The sequence below is a fragment of the Nymphaea colorata genome, chromosome 12 (genome assembly GCF_008831285.2).
Source record: "Nymphaea colorata isolate Beijing-Zhang1983 chromosome 12, ASM883128v2, whole genome shotgun sequence".
Classification (NCBI taxonomy): domain Eukaryota; kingdom Viridiplantae; phylum Streptophyta; class Magnoliopsida; order Nymphaeales; family Nymphaeaceae; genus Nymphaea; species Nymphaea colorata.
In genome coordinates this window covers 15,731,437-15,754,417 of record NC_045149.1, presented here as the reverse complement: position 1 = coordinate 15,754,417, position 22,981 = coordinate 15,731,437, and the positions used below count along the sequence as shown (strand labels likewise).

The window sequence follows — 22,981 nt, the reverse complement described above, 5'->3', positions numbered from 1 at the left end:
GAGAAATTTAGGCCAAGGTGAAGCCCAAGCAGTTTCAAGAACCCTAACGTATACCATAACATGGATCGGCAGTGACAGCCGAGCTAAAATTCCTGGTTAAGGGGCACCAAGATTTTAAATTTAAACTTTAAGAAGCACCTATATGAAAATAAGTAAAAATTTAATGAATACAAATTTTTTTTTGGGGTGGTGCGGGAAATTGCACCCATCAGCCAATAGGTGCAGGTGCATACATGAGGCTGAGATATGGCTTTTACGTGGCCTTCTGATGCGATCTGATTATATGAAGAACACTGTCTCCTTCAAATACATGCTTTTGAAACACATCATTCGAAAACGTCATGTTCTTGTTACAGAGAACATAGCGTGTCCATGAATGTTATTCTTACATTCAATTATTAAAATGAGACAACAAGATGGCTTTTAAAAGAACATAGTGTTCTGTTGAAACATGCGTTCCATCAACGTGTTTTAAGGGCTTAAAGTTCTTTTTATCAAACATAATCTTAATGTTGTATTTTTTTTACTGCCTTGAGTACCCGACTCATGCAATCTAATCCTAGCATTGTAGCATCAAATGTAAGGACATGTTTAAATGATGAGTAGACTAGAAAGGGGTGTCTGAGAAGCTCTATCTCAAGGCTGAGTGTCTGAGATGCAGGGTGTCTTGTAACATCCTATCTCATCAGTACTCCAATACACACATTAAGGAAGAGTATGACGCTGTGGTTCTCTCTCTCTCTCTCTCTCTCTTACAAACAAACACATAAAATTCATATTTAGCCATTTCTGTAGGATTTCAAATCAATAATCAGATCAAATGAGTTTTTCATGAATCATATATAGCTGAAATGCATGCAGGGGTGTCATGTATATACCATAGAATGCTATACGCGCGCGGTTACAGTCTATTGAATAACAATATACACTGCTACCGGAATGTACTTAACAGAATGAAATTTATTTCAATATTTTTAACATTTGTACAGTCTAGAACTACAACGTTAGACAGCACAGATTCATGGAAGTAAAAAGTCCTCTCTCCAAAAACAAACGAGAAAGACCAAGGACCTTTATCTCTGAACCAAAAAATTGTTTCTGGTGGTGAGCCTATAATAAAAAAGCACTTTATTCACACGAGGAGAGCCATAACATAGTTAATTTGATCGTGCAGAAGACGTGGCAGAGTAGGTAGTGAGTCTTGTTGATCGGTTTATTTTTTCTTCAACTTGCGTCCTTCATTCTTTGCTTTTGGATTTATTAGGTGGTACTGCTGACTCAACAAAGTTCATGTTTATCATGTCCATGTTGCAAAGACATAGTCCCAAGTTAGGCAGGTTTTAAAATGTCGTATCATAGATCCAGTGAGAATTAATTTCTGTTCGAATGGATAACTAAATGCCACCAGTAGGTAAATAAACAAGTGGCTATGGGAGGATTTGTTAATATATCCGATTTCAATCGGATATCCGACCGAACTATTTTTAAAATATCGGACATGGAAAAAAATTTACGACTCGATTAAGAAATCGAATCATATTCGGATTTAAGACATAGCTTCTGACTTTATTTGAATTTGAATTCGAATATACATAAATATCTGATTGGATACCTTTAGACAATTATGCTATATCTAATGCTTTTACATTTTGAAAATTGGTTAAATTCAGTTTAAACTTCAAATTCGGATTAAGATATGAATGTATAAATCAGATTCACATTGTTAAATCGGAAGGCAGACTATGATATGACTTTTTTCTACAAATCTGAATCTGAATATGTCAATATTCGTAAAATAGATACAGTAAAAGATACATCCTATTCGAATATAATCCGGTTGTCCATTATTATGGGCTCTCAGAATTAAGCAACCTCGTTCCTCATATTCGCTCTTAGAATTATTGCGTGCATGGATCATGGACTCAGATTCTGTACCCATGTACATGGAAATACTGTGGCAGCACTTTGTCAATAATTTTGGCAACTTTTAAATGAAAAACATTATTAAAATGTCTCCTCGTTAATTACGATCGAGTCCGTCTTATTTTTTTAATTATCTTCTTAACTTGGTCTGGATACTTTTCGGTTCCCATTTAGGAACTTACGGGATATCAACCAAAAAATGCCAGAGTACAGTACCGCTTTACTGTACTGCTTCATAAGATGAGCACAAAAACCACATACTTTCTTATTTTATATTCTCTGAATTGTTATATTAAAAACAACTTTCATTTATTTTAAACTAATAGAACAAATAATCTTTACTCGCGTGAGTTAGGAAGAGATTGGCCGTTACATAAGTATCGGTTGAGGATTACTAACCGGAAAGCGCGAAAGTTTGTTAAATAATTTGGGAAAGCCAAGTAGTACGTTTTCATATCTGTCTTCGTTTCGACCATCTGCTGTCACTTGAAAAAAAGGACAAAAGCCAGCAGCCCAGGCCTGTCGCTGAACGGAACTATAATCACATCTCACATCCCAGTTCATAATTGCTAGGCGATGGAGATGCGTGTTATATATATATATATATATATATATATATATATAGAGAGAGAGAGAGAGAGAGAGAAAGAGAGAGAGAGAGCAAATTTGATTTAGTTTCTTTCCCTTGAAAAAGTTGAATGATCATGACACTAAAGAGGCTTTCCACTTTGTTGGAAGTCAATTTCCTTTTAACTTGGCAGATGAATAGAAAGAAAAAGAAGACCCGAAATTGAACTTGGGCTTCGAAAGGCACGGAGTAACAACATTTGGTTTCTTTCATGTATCGTAATTTAAGTTTCTTTGGCTGTAAGAACAGCATGAATTAATTGAAGGGATGTCGACATGCTGGTGTGGTGAGGCAATCGAGCGACAGGACTGCAGAGGCGGCTGTCGCAAGCCATAGATATATATATATATCGCACACACATCGTTGCTCCATGATCCAGCTTCAAGGTTTTGGGCTGGCGGCCAGGTTCGACGACCCATGGACTCAGACATGAACAGGGAGGCTGGGCCATGGGGCATGCTTCTGTCAATCATGGTGGGCACGACCTGGATCTTTGGGCTCCACTCACCATGACAGGGGCGACTAGCAAATGTCATCAAGTTAAGTCGATTGGGACACTTGCGTGTTGAAATCCATAACTGATGGACACTCGTGCGAGTGGAGAAACAAGTTTCCTCCGCACTTTGAATAATAAAAAGAGGAAATTAAAGAAGAAGAAGAAGAAGAAAGTGAAAGGAATAAATGCAAATTTCTCTCATGCTTTCTCTATTCTATATTTTATACAATGTTGACATAATGACATCTTTACATAGCATTTTTAGGAAAAAAAAGTTGCTGCAGCGACAGAACAAGTCGCTGCTGCGGGCTGCAGATTTAGTGCTTGTTCAATTATAAGAGTTGATGATGATGAAGATGATTACATATGATGACGATCAAAAGATGCCACTCCCCAAAAGGTGATCGCTTGAGATACTGGCTGCTATAACCAACTATTTTTTGCACATCGTCGATAGACCATAGATAGATTGAGATAAGCACAAGCCAACTTTATGGCCTTCCAAAGCGGTGAATCACATGGCTCATAGATTACCACTTCCTTTTCTAACTCTCTTACTGGTGAGCTCTTTCTTTTTGAGATATAATTATTTAGCAGCAAATCAGGATCTGGGGTGGGGAAATGGCCACGAGGTGCACGAGAAGTTTGGCATGTGGTTAAGATGTGATACATGAGGAGCAGACGTCTCTCACCGAGCTTCATGGCCTGCTGCTTGGTGACTCGGCCAATGCCAATCCAACAACATACTCACACCCTTTGATTGAGACAGGAAACAGGGAAAAGGATAACAGAAGATCTTCCGATCTGCTGCAAAAGACCGTGCGGATCTTTTTCTCCACCTTCCGTGTGTTTTTGGTGGATGGCTTGAATAATCAAACTCATCATTCATTGAATACATACATGTATATATATAAAGGTATGGATGGAAGGAGGAAGATGGTGCTTAAGCTTCTATTCATATGTTATGATTTGTTATCCCTTTTGATCATAATACCCTTCAGTAGTGTAACTTTTGCTTCAGTAGTGTAACTTTTGCTTGTGTTGAAAGCAAGGTCCACCTTAGCTCCAAATATTGATCAAATAAAATTTATAAATAATTAAATCAAGTATTAGCCCCTCAAAGCCACGTGCTTTCCTAAAAAGTTTTGTACCGTGATTGCTCAAGAGCTTTTCCAACAGCTATGTGCCTACATGCAATTATTTTATCATTCTGCAATGATTCAATCCTAAAGTAAGTCAACGTTAATAACATAAAATGATAAAATAAGAACATATAACGTTTAATTTGTTTTCCTTTTCTCCTCAAAGTGAACCACGTATTGCTGGCTGCATGCGTGCATCAAGTGAATTAACTTCATGCTGCCTGTTGTGACAAGCTATTGTCCACAAAGGCAAAGACTATTGTTGGTCTAGACTTGAGGCGTATGTAACGTAACAAAATTTATACAAATACATTACTATCCGTTTAGTAGACTTGAGTACTTGGCCTGATAACAAGATTAAAGTTTTTTTCTTTCCCAAATCCATGTCAATCTTTTGATATTGGTGGCGTATTCTAGCCGTTTAGTTGGAAAGGTTTTCTCGTCACTCTTCATATTCAGCCTTTTAGTTCATTTGAGATCCACATCTTCCTCTTGTAAACTAGTACTGAACTTTAATGCCATTATTTGCCAAAACGAGTCTCCCTGAATCTTTTCTTGTTAAACCAAACGGGTCATTTGGCTGCAAGAACACTAACAAAGTGTTTAATTTGATTCAAACATTTAGCAGATTCATCATCGACCCTAATCTTTTGATAGATTGATGAAATATTTTGTTAGAGTTTTTCTCGTTGAACGCCCCAAAAAGGACTAGACCCTGTCAAAACGTGAAATCTTTGATCTTTGAACTAACAAAGTGTTTAATTTGATTCAAACATTTAGCAGATTCATCATCGGCCCTAATCATTTGATAGATTGATGAAATATTTTGTTAGAGTTTTTCTCGTTGAACGCCCCAAAAAGGACTAGACCCTGTCAAAACGTGAAATCTTTGAAGTTCTCGTCTGGAACTATGAGAAATAAACCAAACAAGGTTACAAAAGGGGAAAAAAGGGAGGGGCGGTAAAGAGAATTCAGCCCAAAAAGCTTAAAGAGAATTCAGCCCAAAAAGCTTACTTATGGAAGACCGTTATAGGGAGAAAATTTCGATATTCAGTGACGTGTTTATGTGTTATTTTAAGGCAAACGTCAGTGCTGTTGTAATTCACTGGCATTTCGCTTAAACTGTCAGTAAAGGTTATCGTAGTCACTCTCCCTCTGTCTCTCTCTCACGGAGTTCCAGCTGACACATCAAGTTCACCATAGTTTCCTTCAGACGAAGGCACCGGGCAATTCATTTATTTCATAATAAGGTAACTACAGAGAGAGACAAGCATATGATGATTGATCTAGGGAAAAAAAAGTAAGCGTCCTCTCCAACACGCAGTTCAATCCTTCACTTGCTACCCTTCTGCTCAGCATGCAGATCAGAGAAGTAACCTTTTGGATCACTTTCAAACTGTTCCCTTGATATGTACCCACTGCCACCAGGAGCCCACATCGCTCCCGACCCACCAGGGCCACCACTCCTCCCACCTCCCCCTCCGCCGCCACCGTTGCCTCCTCCACCACCTCCGCCACCACCTTTGCCTCCACCTCCGCCACCACCTTTGCCTCCACCTCCGCCACCACCTTTGCCTCCACCTCCGCCACCACCTTTGCCTCCTCCTCCTCCACCACCACCCCCCTTAGAACCTCCCATCTTTGCTTTCTACAGAAATAATACTGAACAGTGAGAGCTGGAAGATGTAGACGACCCTTTTGTTCCGTGGGTTTTTATATAGTTGGAATGGGCACTGGTCAGCATGAGCAGCAAGTGACGAGGATGGATTGGCATCGTAAATACATCTTCTTGGTAACAGGTGTGGTGTTCTGAAAATTAAGTGAAATGCGAATTATTCTCATTTCGTTATGGCCTTCTAATTCCCAGGCTTTCGAAATGTACGTCAGGTCTTGTTGACTGTGGCCATATTAATTTCTCTTTGATTAGTTTCTAGAGATGACAAAGAAATTCTCAGTTCTTTCATGACGAGTTACACACAGCGAGAGCTCCATCTATTAATCATCAAGAGGCAGCCTTGGTACCATGCATAGCAACCATGTAAAAAGGTGACAATCTGTTGGTCAATTTCCGATTTTCAACCTTTGTGATTTTGCGTTCGTGTTATTAATATGACGCGCGCATTTGTTGGAAGTTGAAGCCTGCCATTACTATTTCTTGGGAAGAAGTTAAGTTCGTTTCAGGCAGGATGCATCGATGCTGTGTTGGATTTGGCACTTCGGTCAAGTTCGAGTTGCTGAAAGGATAAGAGTCTCCTGATCGAGGTTGGCTCTTGAAAAGACCAAAGGAGATAAATTGGATACATGATAGCTCATGAATCTAGTACAGTTCGTTCAGCGTCCTTGCGAGTCTTGCCTTTCCGGGGTAACTTTTCATCTACACCAAAAGAAAGGACGATGAGGTCAATAAGCTCCTCCTTTCTTGTATTTCCGGCTTTTTCCCTCTGGTTCGGGTTTATTAAATGTGCTCAGGTTTACAGGCATAGTTACTCCAGCAATTTGGGTGCTGCAAAGGTCAAGTAGATATTTGGTTCTTTGTAGCGGCAATGAGAGTGACATTGAGAAGAAAAAACATGCTCTTCCTTTTCGAGGTCCGGAAATGGAGAACCCATAGCATCCTCTGGACACATAGAATCAAACCTCAAGCAGTAGTTTTTTGACAGAGTTCTCGCCAGCTAGAAACTTTAGGGCTTGTTGGAGCCCAAGCAGCGACTACCATCTACATGTTTACTTCACTGTAGTTGAATAAATCAAGTGTAACTGCATAAATGGAATGCAGTTAATTCATTATTGAGATAAGCAGTACATGATTGTACACTGCCAATCTGACAGAAGTACTTCAACTTCTCTTGCTCTGTTGACTCGGGATTCATTCTTTGGAGTTTGGATCTTTTAAAAGGAACAATGTTAATTAATCCTATTACGTGACCTTCAAAGCTTTTGTATCGTTTGGAAAAATGATAAACCAGCAGCCTTCGGACAAAAGATTCACATAGAGAAAATCCTTTGCAATTTGTTTTACTCTTTTAAGCTCAAAGGTCTTAACGGGTTGCCTAACTACTTATATGCAAGTTGGTATCCCTTACATAACCTTGTTGCATAAGGGCCTTTGGCCAGGCTCATATCTGTTCATATTGGAAATGCAGCTGATTCTTGGAAATTTTCAATTTTCAACAAATTCAGAAATATGAAGAATTTATCTCTCCTTAAAGAGCTATAACTAATTGCACTGCACAAAAAAAAAAAATTAACTTTGTAACTGAAGTTGTATGAAATAAGGTGCCTTTGGAATGTGCTTTATGATAGTTTGTCATATTGAATGTGGATTTTCGCCTTCGTTTGTCATGGATTTTAGTTCAGTTTGAAACGTTGACATGGTCATATGACTTAACCATGCAGTTGATGTCATGTTCCAATTGACAGGCATACAAACAGCCATTTCCCAACTATTAGCAATGGTCCTTATGAGAAGGCATAAAACTAATGCTGGTGTCAAAGTTTACATGTTGTTTACGGAAATCATTAAGATCTGAGTGAAAGAAAGGACTATATTATCGGTCTGGATGTTTCGGTAGTGTAAGAGGAATTGGCTGGTACATATTATGTTTTACCATATTATACTGTTATTGCACTTGGTCAACCTTTTGATGTACAGTTTTGGTTACAGATTTGTTAAAATAGGCTCTATGTTCAGTCTAAAAGTTCCTCATTCGTGGAATTATCTATTATCTGGAACTGAAACTGCAGCACCTTCTTTGAATTGGATTCCAGTACTCTGTAGCAAATTTTGTGATCACAAGTATACTGAAGGGCCATTGATAGGAATCGACCTAAAGGGAGAGCACTGTAAGCTCAACTCCCTACAACCGTAGATGGATTGTCTCACTACTTCAATGAAATATCTTCATGTGCATTTCTCTTCCGTAAAAAACAGAAGGCCATTGTGTTTGTGTTCGCCAACTAACCATCTTTATCTTCGTCTAATCACCATGGAACAACTGTTTAAAAATAAGAGTCGTTTCTTGTGCAATATGCACTGTTCAGAAACTCTTTTTTCTTCTTTATATCATCATAGTTTTTGTGTTTAATTCTTATATCCTTTCCCGATTGTCATAGAGATCTGGGAGCTCCCGAATTGGACATCGCATGTGCTTCTCTAAAGCAGCTCAGCCAATGGCCATTCTGAAGCAGGGGCGCCTTGAAGATATCTAAGGCTTGGGCATCCATTGGTCTGCACATACTTTGATGTCATTATTTGCCATAACGATTCTCCCTGTATTTTTTTGGTAAACCAAACGGGTCAACACCAACATTAAATACTTTTGACAGATTTATGAAATACTTTTGTTAGTGTTTCTATTCTTGAATGCCCCAAAAAGGACGACATCCTGTCAACACGTGAAATCATTGAAGTTCTCGTTTGGAACTTTCAGAAATAAACCGAGAGGGGGAAAACGGGAGGGGCGATAGGGAGAATTCAGCCCAAACAACTTACTTATGGAAGACCGTTACTAAGCACAAAAATTATATTCTACGCTTTTATGCGTACGTTAACCACCCTCTTCCCATTAAAAAAAAAAAAAACTTTCCAGTTCAGTTCCATGAACGTCAGTAAACGTATACTTCACTGACATTTGGCTTAAACTCTTCTCCTTCTCTCTCTACCTGTTCACTGTGGTTTCTCCTCCTACATTCGCTCACGATCTTCTATTTGGTCCACCTTCCTTCCGACGTTCCTGACCTTTGGCGCACTTGGTTATACCCGTGATGATATCTTGTTCAGTGGGATGCATATTTGATTGTTCTCTTTTGTTCGGGGCAATTCATTTATTTCATATAAGGTAACTAAAGAGTGAGACAAGCATATGATGATTGATCATGGGAAAAAGCAAGTAGGCAAGTAGGCGTCCTCTCCAACAACAGAGTTCATTCCTTCACTTGCTACCCTTCTGCTCAGCATGCAGATCAGAGAAGTAACCTTTTGGATCACTTTCAAACTGTTCCCTTGATGTGTACCCGCTGCCACCAGGAGCTCACATCGCTCCCGACCCACCATCGCCAGTCGCCACCTTTGCCTCCTCCTCCTCCTCCACCACCACCATCTCCCTTTGAACCTCCCATCTTTGCTTTCTACAGAAACAATACTGAACAGTGAGAGCTGGAAGATGTGGACGACCCTTTTGTTCCGTAGGTTGAGTGGGCACTGGTGAGCATGAGCAATAAGTGACGAGGATGGATTGGCGTCATAAATTCCTCTTCTTGGTAACGGTTGTGCCGTTGTGGTATTATGAAAATTAAGTGAAATGCGCATTATTCTCATTTCGTTACGGGCTTTTAATTCCCAGGCTTTCGAAATGTAGGTCAGGTCTTGTTGACGGTGACCATATTAATGTCAGTCGCATCACTCCTCTCCACATTAGATGACGAAGCAGCTGCATATTGCATCCATTTTCTTTTGCTTGTGTTACCATTCAGCTCATCTTTTACAATATCGTAACCCTTCTTGGTCAATTCCACAACCTTATTATCCTTTCGTTTTTCAAAAGCAGCCTAATTTTTGGTGGTGCAGATGAAACATTTGACTTGAACCTATGAAAGAATGGATCTGACGCACTGGTTGGTCCTTGACTACTACTGGCCTCAGAGGAGCCTTTCCCATCCCCAAATGCACCACTGTCATTATTGTTCATGCTAGCACTGGATTCACTTGGAGTACTTGTTTTCGCATCTGCTTTTCCAAATCCAAATGTTTCTTTGACCTATGACAGAAAGAAAAGAAAAAAATCACCTCACATTTAATCCACAGAAGAAAACTTGCTTCCAGCTCAAATGTGGATACACGAAAATCATCATGACAGAGTCTTTCGATAATATGTGATAAAAGTATGTCCATACCTCTTCCTTAGCAGCTGAGATCTTCTCTTTCACATTTGTAGAAACCTAAAAAATACCATTGAAGAAAGTAAATATGAGTAAGACAACAAAAAGAGGAACTAAAGAACACAGTTTCAAATTATTTGCAGTAACAAGCCACAGAAGTAACAAGTTAACGGGAATTAGAAAGTAAAACCCTGTAATACACTACCATGCAACTCTAGTTTTGTATAATGAAACCGTAGCTAAAAGAACTCCCATAGCAAACACACTCTGGGGGTAATGCTTCAACAACTTGTTTAATTATGATAATACCAGCTTTTGAACAAGGTAACAAGATGAACACACGGCAGAAAGCAAGCACTGGTGATGATTAAGACTGCAAAAAGTGTGAAGCTTGTGCTGAACAATATCAGGAGGTTGCATTGTGTGAATATAGAGAATAAATATGAAACCAGCGAAAGATATAAGTAACCAGTAGAGTAGACAAACAAGATAAGAAAGAAAATGGGCATATGGAGTTTTATCCTATATAAATACCAACAAAATAAACAACCTATTGGAAAAACAATCTTGCCTGCCACCCACACCTACCAATGAATCTACAGCCAGAAAGGTAGTTCTGACTGATGCAACAATGAGTGATCACTTGTCTTATCCTCCTTGAGAGGAAGCAACTGAACCTTTCGTAATTTCAAATTTTGAATTTTAAAGCAAGAAAAATCTGCCAAGCTACAGGATATACAATCATGGCATTACCAGACAACACCAATATCTACAAGTACCAATTCCCCCTCTTGAGAGGACATAACTAAGAATCAGAGAAATCTTTTATAACTATATGACTTCATTCATACAGCAACGAATTTAAATCCATATAAAACTCCATAAAATAATCCATTGTGACCAAATATCCAGAGATTCAATAAAGTGAACATCAACAAGAAAAGAACCAGAACTACATTTACTCCTGTATCTTGTGGACAACAGGATTGTCACTAGTCTCCCACCGTTCCATCACATCCTCTGCAACCTGCCAAACAGATAAATGGACAAGTAAGAATTATCAGGATAATCTGCTTCTGTGAGTGGAATAGTTATCACATGATGCTTTAATTGCAACATACCTCTTGGGGGTTCTATTTTGGGGAATTATGCTATGTAGAGGGTGTTGAACAATGAATGAGAAAGATGGATTGGTGGTTTGTACATTTTCACAAAACGAGACTTACATTTAGTCTTATTTTTGGGACTCGTCAACAATTAGATGGGCCTTGCATCAAGCTACCTCAATCATTCTCCTTTTATCCTTCTTAACCTTATATTAGCTATGCATGAAGAAGTTGATCAATAATATTTACCAGATTCTTTATGTCAATTGGCGTGACTAGCCATGAAGTGGTTTCAGAAAAGTATAGGCAAACATTTGAGTTGTCTTGATGGTGTTGGAGGGTCTGATTCTTGGTGAGTTTGAGAGAGTTGATTAAAATTTGAAAATTTTGTTAAATTATGTAGATCAATCGTATATCAGGAACGAAGGTTTTGGAAAGCAGAACTGCAGTATTTTGGCATAAATAGCTAGCTTAAATTAAATTCAAGATATAATCTATTAAGTGGATAACTAGCTTGAATGTCAATCTTGTTAATGTTGAAGATGAAGGGTTTGATATTTGATAAGCCCGATGCTTTTGAAAATTAAACTTCAAAGATTCAGTTGGTGTCGGCAAATCTTTCTTATGCTCAGAAGGAAAGCTTTCAAGCTAAAGAAGGTGATGTAGTTATGAGCTTGCATTTTTTTTTTACTAATTTTAAGAAACTATGGATTTAATCAGATTCAGGTGATCTGTCTACTATGACTGTTCAAGTGGCACAAACATGTATATTAATTTTCACTTACACTGCTATATTCATCGTAAGAACTTTTGCAAGAGCTGTTTCAGAAACTATCTGCTCGTGGTGGTGCATGTGCATGATTAGTTGCATGCATTTACATTGTTTCTTCATTCATAAGGTTGTTCTGATATTGTCCTGCCACTACTATCATGTTGCTTCTTTGGAACAGGTCTGATGGGAAATATGACTGGTGAAGCTCCAACAGTATTTCAAGATATATTCATTTAGTTGCCTGTCAGACCATGATGAAACTAGACCCACTTCAGAAAGATTACAGAAAGATAGTTAGAATTGTCACTCTTAGCTTTCAATTAGTGTCTGGTCATCAAATATAACATGAGTAACCAACTTTCAGTTAGTGTCTGGTCATCAAATGTAACATGAATAACCCATCCTCTCGTCATTTGTAATATGATGGGCTCCAAAAGAGAGGGAGAGTGGTGGGACGGGGAGGAGGTTTGCAGCTTATTATATTGGAAGGTATCATATATTTTTTTGGGCTAGTTAGTCCTCTTATCTTCATTCTTTGTTTTGTTTTTTAAGTTTTCCTTGCTTGTGACAAAAAGATAAACCAATTAAAAAACTTAAATGCATCTTAAATGCATCATTCAACGATAGGATAATTTGCATTACGGAAAATGAGAAAATCAACTCAGTCAGAGCAGTGCAGAAAATAAAAAGTTTGAAAAAACAGAACCACAATTCGCAACTCTGTTTTCTTCAGGAAACAGGAAAAAATACATTATAAATATTTGCATTAAACGAAACATTCATTTGGCTGACAGAATGAAATTATTTTTTGAAAAAAAATTATAAGATCGAAATACTTTTAAAAATAAAAACATCTTCGGAAAAAATGAAAATCCTTTGCAAATTTCAGTCTGAAATATTATACACAGATATAAGCACACACACACACACACACAGATAGAGAGAGATGGCAGTGCTATAGAAGCACTCAAAGGAGCATTCTCAGGCCTGCAAAATGAAAATGAAGAGGAGGAAGAGTCCCATTGGTTTTTATTTAACCCAAAAAAGGGGGCAGAACTGAACTTGTTCAAGGTTGACTGGGTCCATATCTGGGCAAAAATAGACTTGAATCCATTGACTTTACCTGACACTGTGTCCAAATCAAGCAGAACACCACACCCATGAGGATAATAGAACTTTATACTTGAATGCAGTAATGAAGATGAAGATGATATCCAAATGGCCACTAAGAAAGGAGAATAAACATATGATCATGTGAAAGGATTGCATCATGGCACATATAAATTATAAACTAAAATTGACCGTCATCTTCTTAACTGCTCCATTTTCTTAGCATGAGGTGGCAGATCATGAACTTTGTATAGTATCTGGTGTTGGGTGGTTATTTTTCCCTTTCCAGCATCTGCATGCATGCAGTTTTTGCTTCCATTACGCAACGTCTGACGGTGCATTTCAGAAACATATGTACCTAGTTATATGAGTTCATTAGAGAAAGATGTAAAAAGCTTCACGTCTCACTGTATCTTTTGTTTGTGAAACCTCTCTACATCATAAGCTAGCTCCTGTCCCCAAAATCATGAAGTAACTCACGACTAGAAGTTTTTTGCCCAGGTCTTAAGACGTGAGCCACTGATGATGAAGGTCCAAAAAAGTTGTCTGGGAATTTGTTGTATAGTGAACAGATCGCTGATCTCTCCTAAAATTGAGGCATTATAGAATTACCACTAATGTTTGTTTTTTTCATATGCTCTTCTTGTGCATATCAATTTTGATTTTTTCTGGTTTTTACAGCTTTAGGACTGGTTGCATACAAATGGCATCTGAATTGTGTCAGCACTGATAGAGGAACTTCAATGTATGGAACCGGGACAAGCTTCAATGTATGGAACAGGGACAAGCATCAGAATTCATCGAAGAAACTCTGAGAGATCAGAGAGACAATCTCAGACACCGATCAGATAATTTGATGAAAATTGTGGAACTGCTTGGTTTGGCATCTAACCAGGAGTTCTTCAGGGAAAGTGTTGCTTTGGAGCAGAAAAAGGAGAAGGCTGAATTATCGAAAGAAAGAACAGACATACACTACCTTGATCAGATTATTGTCGTTGTCAGCCACATTCGTGATTGCATCAGTTTGAATAAATCCAGACTTACTGATGGCAGGGGAGTTCCTGCATATTTTTGCTCCCCATCATCAATGGAGTTGACGATTAATCCAGTTATTGTGGCATCCGGACAAACATTTGAAAGGGCTTTCATTCAGAAGTAGCTTGACTATGGCTTAAGAACTTGCCCGAAGACATGCCAATCACTTGCTCACCGTGATCTCATTCCTAAAGACACAGTTAAGGGACTTATTCTGAATTGGTTTGAGATGAACAATGTTCTTTTCCCCCCTTCCTTCATGTCAGTAGATCACCAGCATTCATACCCTTATGTTCCTTCAACAGTCTTGGATTCTCCAGATAGTAAAGCCCTTCCACGCAATAGGAGTGTTAGGTCTGATGAGGCCCTGTATACAGCCAATCAGTACTTTGGCAGCAATGAAGTCTTGAGTGATCACAGTTCAATTTTTCAAGGAGTTAGGAACATGCCAATTCAGCAAGATGGCACTGTATCGTTTCAAAATGGAAACTCCTTTACAGAAAGAAGGAAAGGGAGTCATGGCATGCGATGTGAAATTCCAAGTGTGGTGTTATCAGAAAGTAAACCCAGCAACCTCTCATCATGTGACCAATGTAGTGACCATAGCCGGACTGATTCACTGTCAAGTGCCATTTCTAGCATTCAGTATAATCATGCAGTGGGTACAGAAGATTCAAATGACGCAACCAGGTTTTCAGGCAAGTACGATAGCAATGAGGCCTCTGGAGAAATTACATCTTTCTGTCATGTTTTCCACACTTGGTTGCCTGGACGACTGCATAGTGCAGGAAACCGGGCACAGGCTGGTGATAGTACTGCTCCTCGAAAGCATGCATCTTCACTTCCATCTTATAGACGTGAGGATGCCTCAGCTTGAAATTGACTGAAGGACTTAATAGTCAATCAATTGGATCACAAACGGCAGCAGCAGAAGAGCTTCAGCTTTTGGCAAAGCATAATATGGAAAACCGGGTAATGATTGCAGAATGTGGAGCTATAGCTTCATTAGTTTATCTATTATATTCTCAAGATAAAAGACACAGGAAAATGCAGTGACAGCACTTCTGAACTTATTGATAAATGATGAAAACAAATGTAGAATTGCTGAAGCAGGTGTGGTTGAACCTCTCATTCATATCTTGAAGGCCGAAAATTCTGAAGGCAAGGAAAACTCCACTGCAACTTTGTTTAGCCTCTTAGTTATGGAGGCATACAAGAACAAGATTGGGAGATCTGATGCTATACGTCCCTTGGTTGAACTTCTTGGTGATGCAGCCACAGCACTCTTTAATATATCCATCTTTCATGAGAACAAAGCACACATAATCCAGGCAGGTGCTGTCAAGTTCCATGTGGAGTTAATGATGGATCCAGAAGCAGGAATGATTGATAAAGCTGTTTGCCGTTCTGGCGAATCTATCGACGACCCCAGAAGGCCGATCAACTATTTGTGAGGAGGGTGGGATTCCAGCATTAGTGGAGGTTGTTGAGTTTGGATCTCAAAGGGGTAAAGAGAATGCAGCCGCCGCCTTGTTGCAGCTCTGCATTAATAGCCAGAGTTACTCCAGCCTGTGTAGCAGGAAGGAGCTGTGCCCCCACAAATTGCATTATCTCAGTCAGGCACACCAAGAGCAAAAGAGAAGGTAATGTGTTATTCCATGATTTCATGTTCCATAGAGTAGCCTTGAAACACCAAGCAGATTGAGACGACCAAGTCAAAAAATTGATCGTTCCATTTCAGAACTCCAGTATCAAGACCAATGAATTTGGAAGGCATGTTCCAGCTGCATGCCAACAAGAGCACTGTACACCTGGCTAGGGAGTCCGCTTAAGACTTACAAGTTGGAGGAGGTCAAGAATTTGACACCCAGGGTTCATCTTTTTGCATAGTCTGGTAGAAGGCTGATTAACCCAGGCTTGGCCATTGAAAAATATAAAAAATGAGCTCACTTAGACAAAGTAGGTCCCCCTCTCAGTTGACCATCTACCGGCCCATTTGCACGACACAAGGAACATGTTAGATAACTCGTTTTAGTAACAAATCTAGTTTTAAAATGCTTGTTTCTTGTAACAGTCGGGTTTCTGACAGTGTTAGTGCATCTTCACGGCTTGTCAAGCTTTCGTATGAGTTACCAAATTTGTAAGTGAACCATGTTGAGTTTATTGAGTCAGTTGATCATTTTCATTTTCTACTTAACTGAGTCAATTAACTGAAATATGCTAAATGCATTTCTCTGCTCTGTATGTATTCTACAACTAAAACTCAAAGAAGCTAAGCTGGTAAAGCAGTTGCATGCACAACATATGACCACCATCTTATAGGTCAATCAGAGCAACTTAAATGTAAGGGGTTCACCCCACAGATATTAATTACAAAAACAAAAAATATGTCCTCCACTTAAACATGTCTAACTAGTGGTACTTTTGTGCATGATCATCATATCTTTTAGTGCATGATATAACCATTAATAAATAAATACACACACATATATTATATATATTATGGTCATCCAACCAATATTTTCTCAAAGATAATATAAAGTAAATTCGAAGTTTTTACATTTTTAGCAGTGAAAAATCTTTACTTTAAACACTAAATTGGTCTCCCATGCACTAAATTAGCCTCCAAATGGTGTTTTTTTCCTCAAACACGTGAGCATCCTTGCACCCAACTCCTAAAGAGTGTACAAATGTGAGAGGCATTTAAAGCCCAAAATCAGAAAAGGTAATGATCCAAATAGACATTGCCCAACTCAACTAATAATAAGAGAATCACATAACAGATGTGGGCAGGATGGCTGCACTTCGACTAACATAAAGAGGAAAAAAAGAAAATGAAAAGAGAGTCCTCGTTCACCCAAATGACTTTGACTGCCACTGCTGCCTTTTGCATCCTTAGACCAAGGAACGGACGCTTATGAATCCTCAATCTCTTGCCTCTTTTAAGATTCTCTAATCCCGGAATGTGGGGCTCTTCAACAGACAGAAAAATACAGACCCCAGATTAAGTCATATTGTTCTAAAATTGCTGAAGAGATCTGGCACGAGACAGGATAAACTTCCCTAGTGCTTTGTGACACTTTGTAGAACTTGGAAGTAGTTCGGAAAAGTCTTGCGCGTGCAACCAGGATCCTTAATAGTGACAGGCACATCTGAACATGCAGCAAGAGAAAATGCCATTGCCATCCTGTGGTCATCATATGTGTCAATTGCTGTCACATTCAGCCTCTCTGGAGGAGTGATTACGCAGTAATCTGGCCCTTCTTCAACTGTTGCACCCAACTGCAAACAACCAGAAAATGCATTTCATTTGGTCAGAAATGGAAGAATGAACAACCAAAAAATGACCGTTGGTCACGAATTCTAGGTGGTAACTGAATAACATCATCTGTTTGCTAAGAATTATCAAGTTAGAAATACAATCATAGTCTACAATTTCCAGTGCTCCACTAAACTTTAAAATTTGGGACTACTGTAATTTAGATTGTAATTAGTGATCATAGAAACTTGATAAAACTCAAGAACCATTTGAAGTTGTAAGTATACTCTAGTCTGTTATATAGGAAAACTCATTCAAGGAAAAGAAAACCAACCTTTGTCAGCTCTGTGCATATTGCTACCATCCTTTCAGTTTCCTTCACTCTCCAGTTTGCCACTGCAAACAATAAATGAATGCTTCAGGTTGCTTGAATATAGTGTTAATTCCTATAGCAACGAGAAAGGGTATGCTTTATAGAACATTCACAGTGCAGTAAGTACCATCTCTTATCGCTGTTGGACCATCTGCAAAAAGTGCAACAACAGCTAGGGTCATTGCAACGTCAGGCATCTTGTTCATATTGACATCAATACCACTCAGACGCCTCCTCGAACCATCCTTTCGTGGACCAGTGACAGTGACACTGTTCTCAGCCCAAGTAACTTTTGCTCCCATTTTCTCGAGAACTTCAGCAAACTTCACATCACCCTTCATGTACAAAACAGAAATTAGCACCGTCCTTACAAAGGAACAAACAGAAGAGTCCTTAAGCCTCACAAAAAAAAGCAGACGGCTACTGTACCTGCAGGCTACTTGTACCACAGCCTTCTACAGTTACAGTGCCTCCAGTTATTGCAGCACCAGCCAGGAAGTAACTTGCGCTAGATGCGTCTCCTTCAACATAAGCACTTCCAGGTGACCTGTTAAGTATCGCCCAGGCAATGAGCATATAAGCGACTTATCTGGCTATCCATTGTTTCTTTCTAACCAAGAAATCTCTACCTCTGCCATAAGTCTGAACTTACTTGTACATTTGACGACCCCTAACCAAGAATCTATCCCAGCCACCAGCATGCTCGACTACCACTCCAAAGCGCTCCATCAATTTAAGTGTCATTTCCACATATGGAACAGATACAAGTTTGTCAGCCATCTCAATTTCCACGTCCCCAAGAGCTAAAGGTGCTCCCATGAGTAACGCTGTGAGATATTGACTGCTTATTGATCCAGAGAGTTTCACCTAAAAAGGGAAGCACAAAAAGAGTAACTAATAGATATATACAATAGTAACAATATATGCTATATAAAAAGATTTGGTAAATGCATCAAATATTGTGTTTGTGTGTGAGTGGATACGTGTGTAGTGCTTAGGCTAATGAAAGTACCATGTCACCTATAATAAAGACTTTAATGAATTCGCGACACTTCTACTCCGCTAAGTTCTCCTAGCCTAGCAGCATCTCTTGCTCTACTAATTTCTTGCTGATGTGGTGGACATACAGTTGATGTGGTTGATAATGCTGGTTCAACATCTTCATTATCAAATTAGGGATTAGATTTTCTAGCGAATCTATCTTGATTTGCAGACTCAAAAACAATATTTGGTAGAGGTGAACTTTTGCCATCACCTGCAATCCTTGTCCTTCTCTATGTGAACTCTATGAATCATTTACAAAAATCAGGTGTCTTTTCATCTAAATGCATAATGGCACAACATATGACCACCATCTTCTAGGTCAATCAGAGCAACTTAAATGTAAGGGGTTCACCCCACATATATTAATTACAAAAACAAAAAATATGTCATCCACTTAAACATGTCTAAGTAGGAATACTTTTGTGCATGATCATCATATCTTTTAGTGCAGATAACCATTAATAAATAAATACACACACACACACATATATTATATATATTATGGTCATCCAACCAATACTTTCTCAAAGATAATATAAGGTAAATTCGAAGTTTTTACATTTTTAGCAGTAAAAAATCTTTACTTTAAACACAAAATTGGCCTCCCACGGCCCACGCACTAAATTAGCCTCCAAATGGTGTTTTTTTTTCTCAAACACGTGAGCATCCTTGCACCCAACTCCTAAAGAGTGTGCAGAGGTCAGAGGTGTTTAAAGCCCAAAATCAGAAAAGGTGGGTTCAGAACCCTCTTTTCCCATCAATTCTAATATTGTGCCAAACAGACTGTGTCATACTTTATCATATGACATGGTGTCATATTGTACAATACAGGCATTACACCTATTTTAGACCTCTAAAACTAGTTTCATGGGTGTTTTTCGTCATGTCTTTTCTTTATCAATTTCTGCAATAGTTAAGTACTATAATGTATTGTGTGGTACAGTAGGCAAAAAAAATTAATAAACTTCTAAGGCTCGTTTTCTCTTAGACTTTCTTCCTTTCTTCCTTCCATTCTAAATACAAATCCATGATAGAAAATTTTGATACTGATGATGAGGACTCCAATAGTCCTATTGACCAGTTTGTTGTTGCACCAGAAAACATTAACACTATAGTGAAGATTAAAAAAAAAAGGCTAGCATCTTTCTCAAAAAAATACATATCTATCATTATATGTACATGTCATATGAAGAAACCAATGAACAGGAAGAATGGGTGGCATCACTAATAGGCTTTACAGATTTGTGTCTGTTGATTACCATCTTACTGACAAAGGAGGGCTCAACCGACCAAAAGGGGTTGGCAAAGTCAGCCAATCAGAATAAAGGATGACTGCCTGATGGTAATAAGTTCAGTGGGATTGCTTGTAATAGTAAAGGAAAAGCTCTCCACAAATGCTCATTAGACTTGACAACTTCTGCATACAAGGTCCCAAGAGGAGACCAGAACATGGAACACTTATTCGGAGGGTCATATCAAATATTTAAAGATAATTAAAGTAGCGTCTCCTTCTCACTAATATGTTGAAATATTAATTAATTCAAACTTTAGAGGAAGTTTCACAATGGGGGACAAGCAACGGTAACCCAATTTTCACCACAAATTATGAATGGTAGAATCATTAAATTTAGATCTGTATGCAGGAAAGTCCACCATCCTAACAGTCAGAAATTGGTACAATGAGTGCTTACCAAAAAAGAGAAACAAGGACTTAAAATTGAAATTGTCTAAATACAGATCATTATCATCTACGTATTTGAACTGAGAAGCAAATTTTGCAAATCGGTTAGAACAAAAGCAGAAATATACATAACGCAACAACAAAGGACCTCACCTTTCCTCCAGGAAGTCCTCCCTTTCCATTTACATAAACTGGCGGGCAGTTGGTACCTAGTGTACAGCCAATATCTGCACCGAGCTGCTGTAGGCCACTAACCAAGTCTCCTATAGGCCTCTCCCTCATTCTCGGAACCCCATCAAGTATATATCTAACAATTTACAGGGGAGGAACATTTAGAAGATCAGAACAACGACTGCCATAAAAAATACAGCCTAAAATATTTCTTCTTTTGAATTGACATAAAAAACTGCAGATGAACGGACCTTGTATTTCCACCAGCAGCAACAACTGCAGCAGTCAGCGGGCGCATCGCAGTCCCCGCATTTCCCAGGAAAAGTTCAACCTCTTTTGCCGAATTCTTTGCCACTGGGAACTGACCACTACAACCTTCTACTATTGCCCTTTGCATATCTCTATCTTCATCTACACGAAGACCAAGCGTTCTCAAAGCGCCAAGCATATAATGAATATCATCACTGCTCAGTAAGTTGTCCACAGAAGTTGTTCCCTGGAGAAAACATTCCCAAAAACAAATTGACGGCCTTGCATAATATATATATATATATATATCTTTTAAAAAAAAATGTTCTTGGCACCCTCAATAATTGGCCTATTAGCTTCAATCATGAATCCAACAATCTCAAGAGGTTAGCTAAGGATAGAGAGGGGAGAGAGAAGGACGCCGGTTGCACTTTAAGATTCCAAAACTAATTATCAAAATGAAAAGATAAAGAATTCCAATAAGAGGAAGTAGGAAACAAACAGCACCTCTGAAAGGGCAGCCAGGAGAAGGGTGCGATTGGACAAAGATTTAGAACCAGGAAGCTTAACGATCCCGCTGATTTCCTTGATGGGCTGCAGAACCAGCTCATCCTCCTTCTTCTCCGTGGCAGCAACGGCCTTGATCTGGAAAACCAAACCTCTTTTGAAGGAGGGCCTTTTCCTTCCGCATCCCTCCAACTGAAGAACCGTCACTGGTGCACCGGAATACCTCGACCCGAGGTAGACGCTCTCCATCGCTCCATGGCGGGACTGCACCGCGTTCTTTGGGGCCGATGCAGAATGCAACGAAGCCATAGCACGTCCTCCTCTCAGACTGCGGCAACCGAAGGCAGGGGTGGGTGGGTGGCTGACTTCCTTCTTTCTTGTGTATGAGAGAGGAGAAGGATCGAGACTGATATACGCAGATGGGCGAGAAGGTAGGTGGAGAACACAAAATTACGAAAGACCCCTCATTTCGGTGGGTGTTTGGTCTTCGGTTCTTGATGGCCGCCAGCCCTCCGGGTAGGTAATGGGATTTGGTCGGGATGTTGGGTTCGCCGTCGTCGCAGAAGTCACAATACCGCTACCTACCCACTTTTGTATCCTGGTCATTGGTGAGGCCATCAGTGGCCATTATATGGAATCCTCTTCTTTCCACCTTTGTCATTGACCTGCTTGTTTCCCCAATTGTTTCACTATCTAACGATGTATAAAGACTTCAGATTTTGTGGCTATGCCGCCCGTACCTTGATGCTAGTTTACGTTTCTAGGTAATGAAAGAGGTCCAACGAATGTTGGGAGCTGTGTGTGGCCGATTCTGTGTCAGACACCAACGCTCCAAAACTCCTCGTTGAGTTCTAGACTTTTGGAATGGGCTGATCTGCACTCTGAAGTCGTGTAGGACCTTTGGACTTCTCAAACAGAGGGATTTATAATGGAAGCCAAATTCGCCAGACTTTATGGCGCTGGCGATTCTTCAGATTTCGACCTACCTTGATCCAGTGGCACACATACATGAAAGCTGGTGTGGGCAATAAACTTGTTATTTCATCTTTCAGCCATTTCATTATTTACATATCGACTGCTGCTCAAAAGTTTTGATGTATTAATAGTGCCCCTCAGGAAGGAAGTTTTGGCTCCACCACCGCCTCGAGCCAGCGTGAACTTGATGTACCACATAAACGAGGTCAAGCCAGTCCATTCGCCTTCTATCATCCTCTGGAATCATGGCCTTTCTTGTGCCAGACCCGACAGGCTGTGTAGAGTCCATTTTTGTATGTGAGCTAGGTTTGATTCATCAAGTAAGTTTCAGGCCAAACTCAGGCTCTTTTCAAAATCCGACAATGGGGTCGACCATACTCGAATCTGAGTTTGACGGAGGGTAGTCTGAGTCTAATTGAATTGAAACCTGACGCGACGAGCATAAATTTTGCACGCCCAGTTGGATATCCCCCTTCCATCCTCTACAAGCACATTTACTCTGGTTCCCGTCCATAGATTCGGCCGTGGAGTAAAACTTCCACAGAGTCGTCTAACGACGACATGTACACAGAGACACGTGAACCACGTCAGCCTTTGAGGCGAGAAACTTGGCAGAAACGATGGGTTGCAGCC

General features: G+C 39.5%; 2 protein-coding genes and 1 pseudogene across 2 annotated transcripts; 1 reads left to right on the top strand and 2 right to left on the bottom strand.

The window, feature by feature from the left end:
- Positions 1–5,418: 5,418 nt before the first annotated feature.
- LOC116265276 (uncharacterized) lies at positions 5,419–9,307 on the bottom strand. Its single transcript, XM_031645830.2, has 2 exons — positions 9,203–9,307; positions 5,419–5,837 (listed from the first exon to the last, which is right to left on the bottom strand). Exons 1-2 carry the CDS (start codon positions 9,305–9,307, stop codon positions 5,523–5,525), a joined length of 420 nt encoding a protein of 139 aa, XP_031501690.2. The 3' UTR covers positions 5,419–5,522.
- Positions 9,308–13,606: 4,299 nt separating this feature from the next.
- LOC116265602 (U-box domain-containing protein 4-like) lies at positions 13,607–15,771 on the top strand (annotated as a pseudogene).
- An 838-nt stretch (positions 15,772–16,609) lies between these two features.
- LOC116265601 (3-phosphoshikimate 1-carboxyvinyltransferase 2-like) lies at positions 16,610–22,043 on the bottom strand. Its single transcript, XM_031646325.2, has 8 exons — positions 21,374–22,043; positions 20,869–21,113; positions 20,600–20,753; positions 18,374–18,588; positions 18,151–18,268; positions 17,849–18,056; positions 17,683–17,744; positions 16,610–17,371 (listed from the first exon to the last, which is right to left on the bottom strand). Exons 1-8 carry the CDS (start codon positions 21,680–21,682, stop codon positions 17,153–17,155), a joined length of 1,530 nt encoding a protein of 509 aa, XP_031502185.1. The 5' UTR covers positions 21,683–22,043; the 3' UTR covers positions 16,610–17,152.
- Between the last annotated feature and the right edge of the window lie 938 nt (positions 22,044–22,981).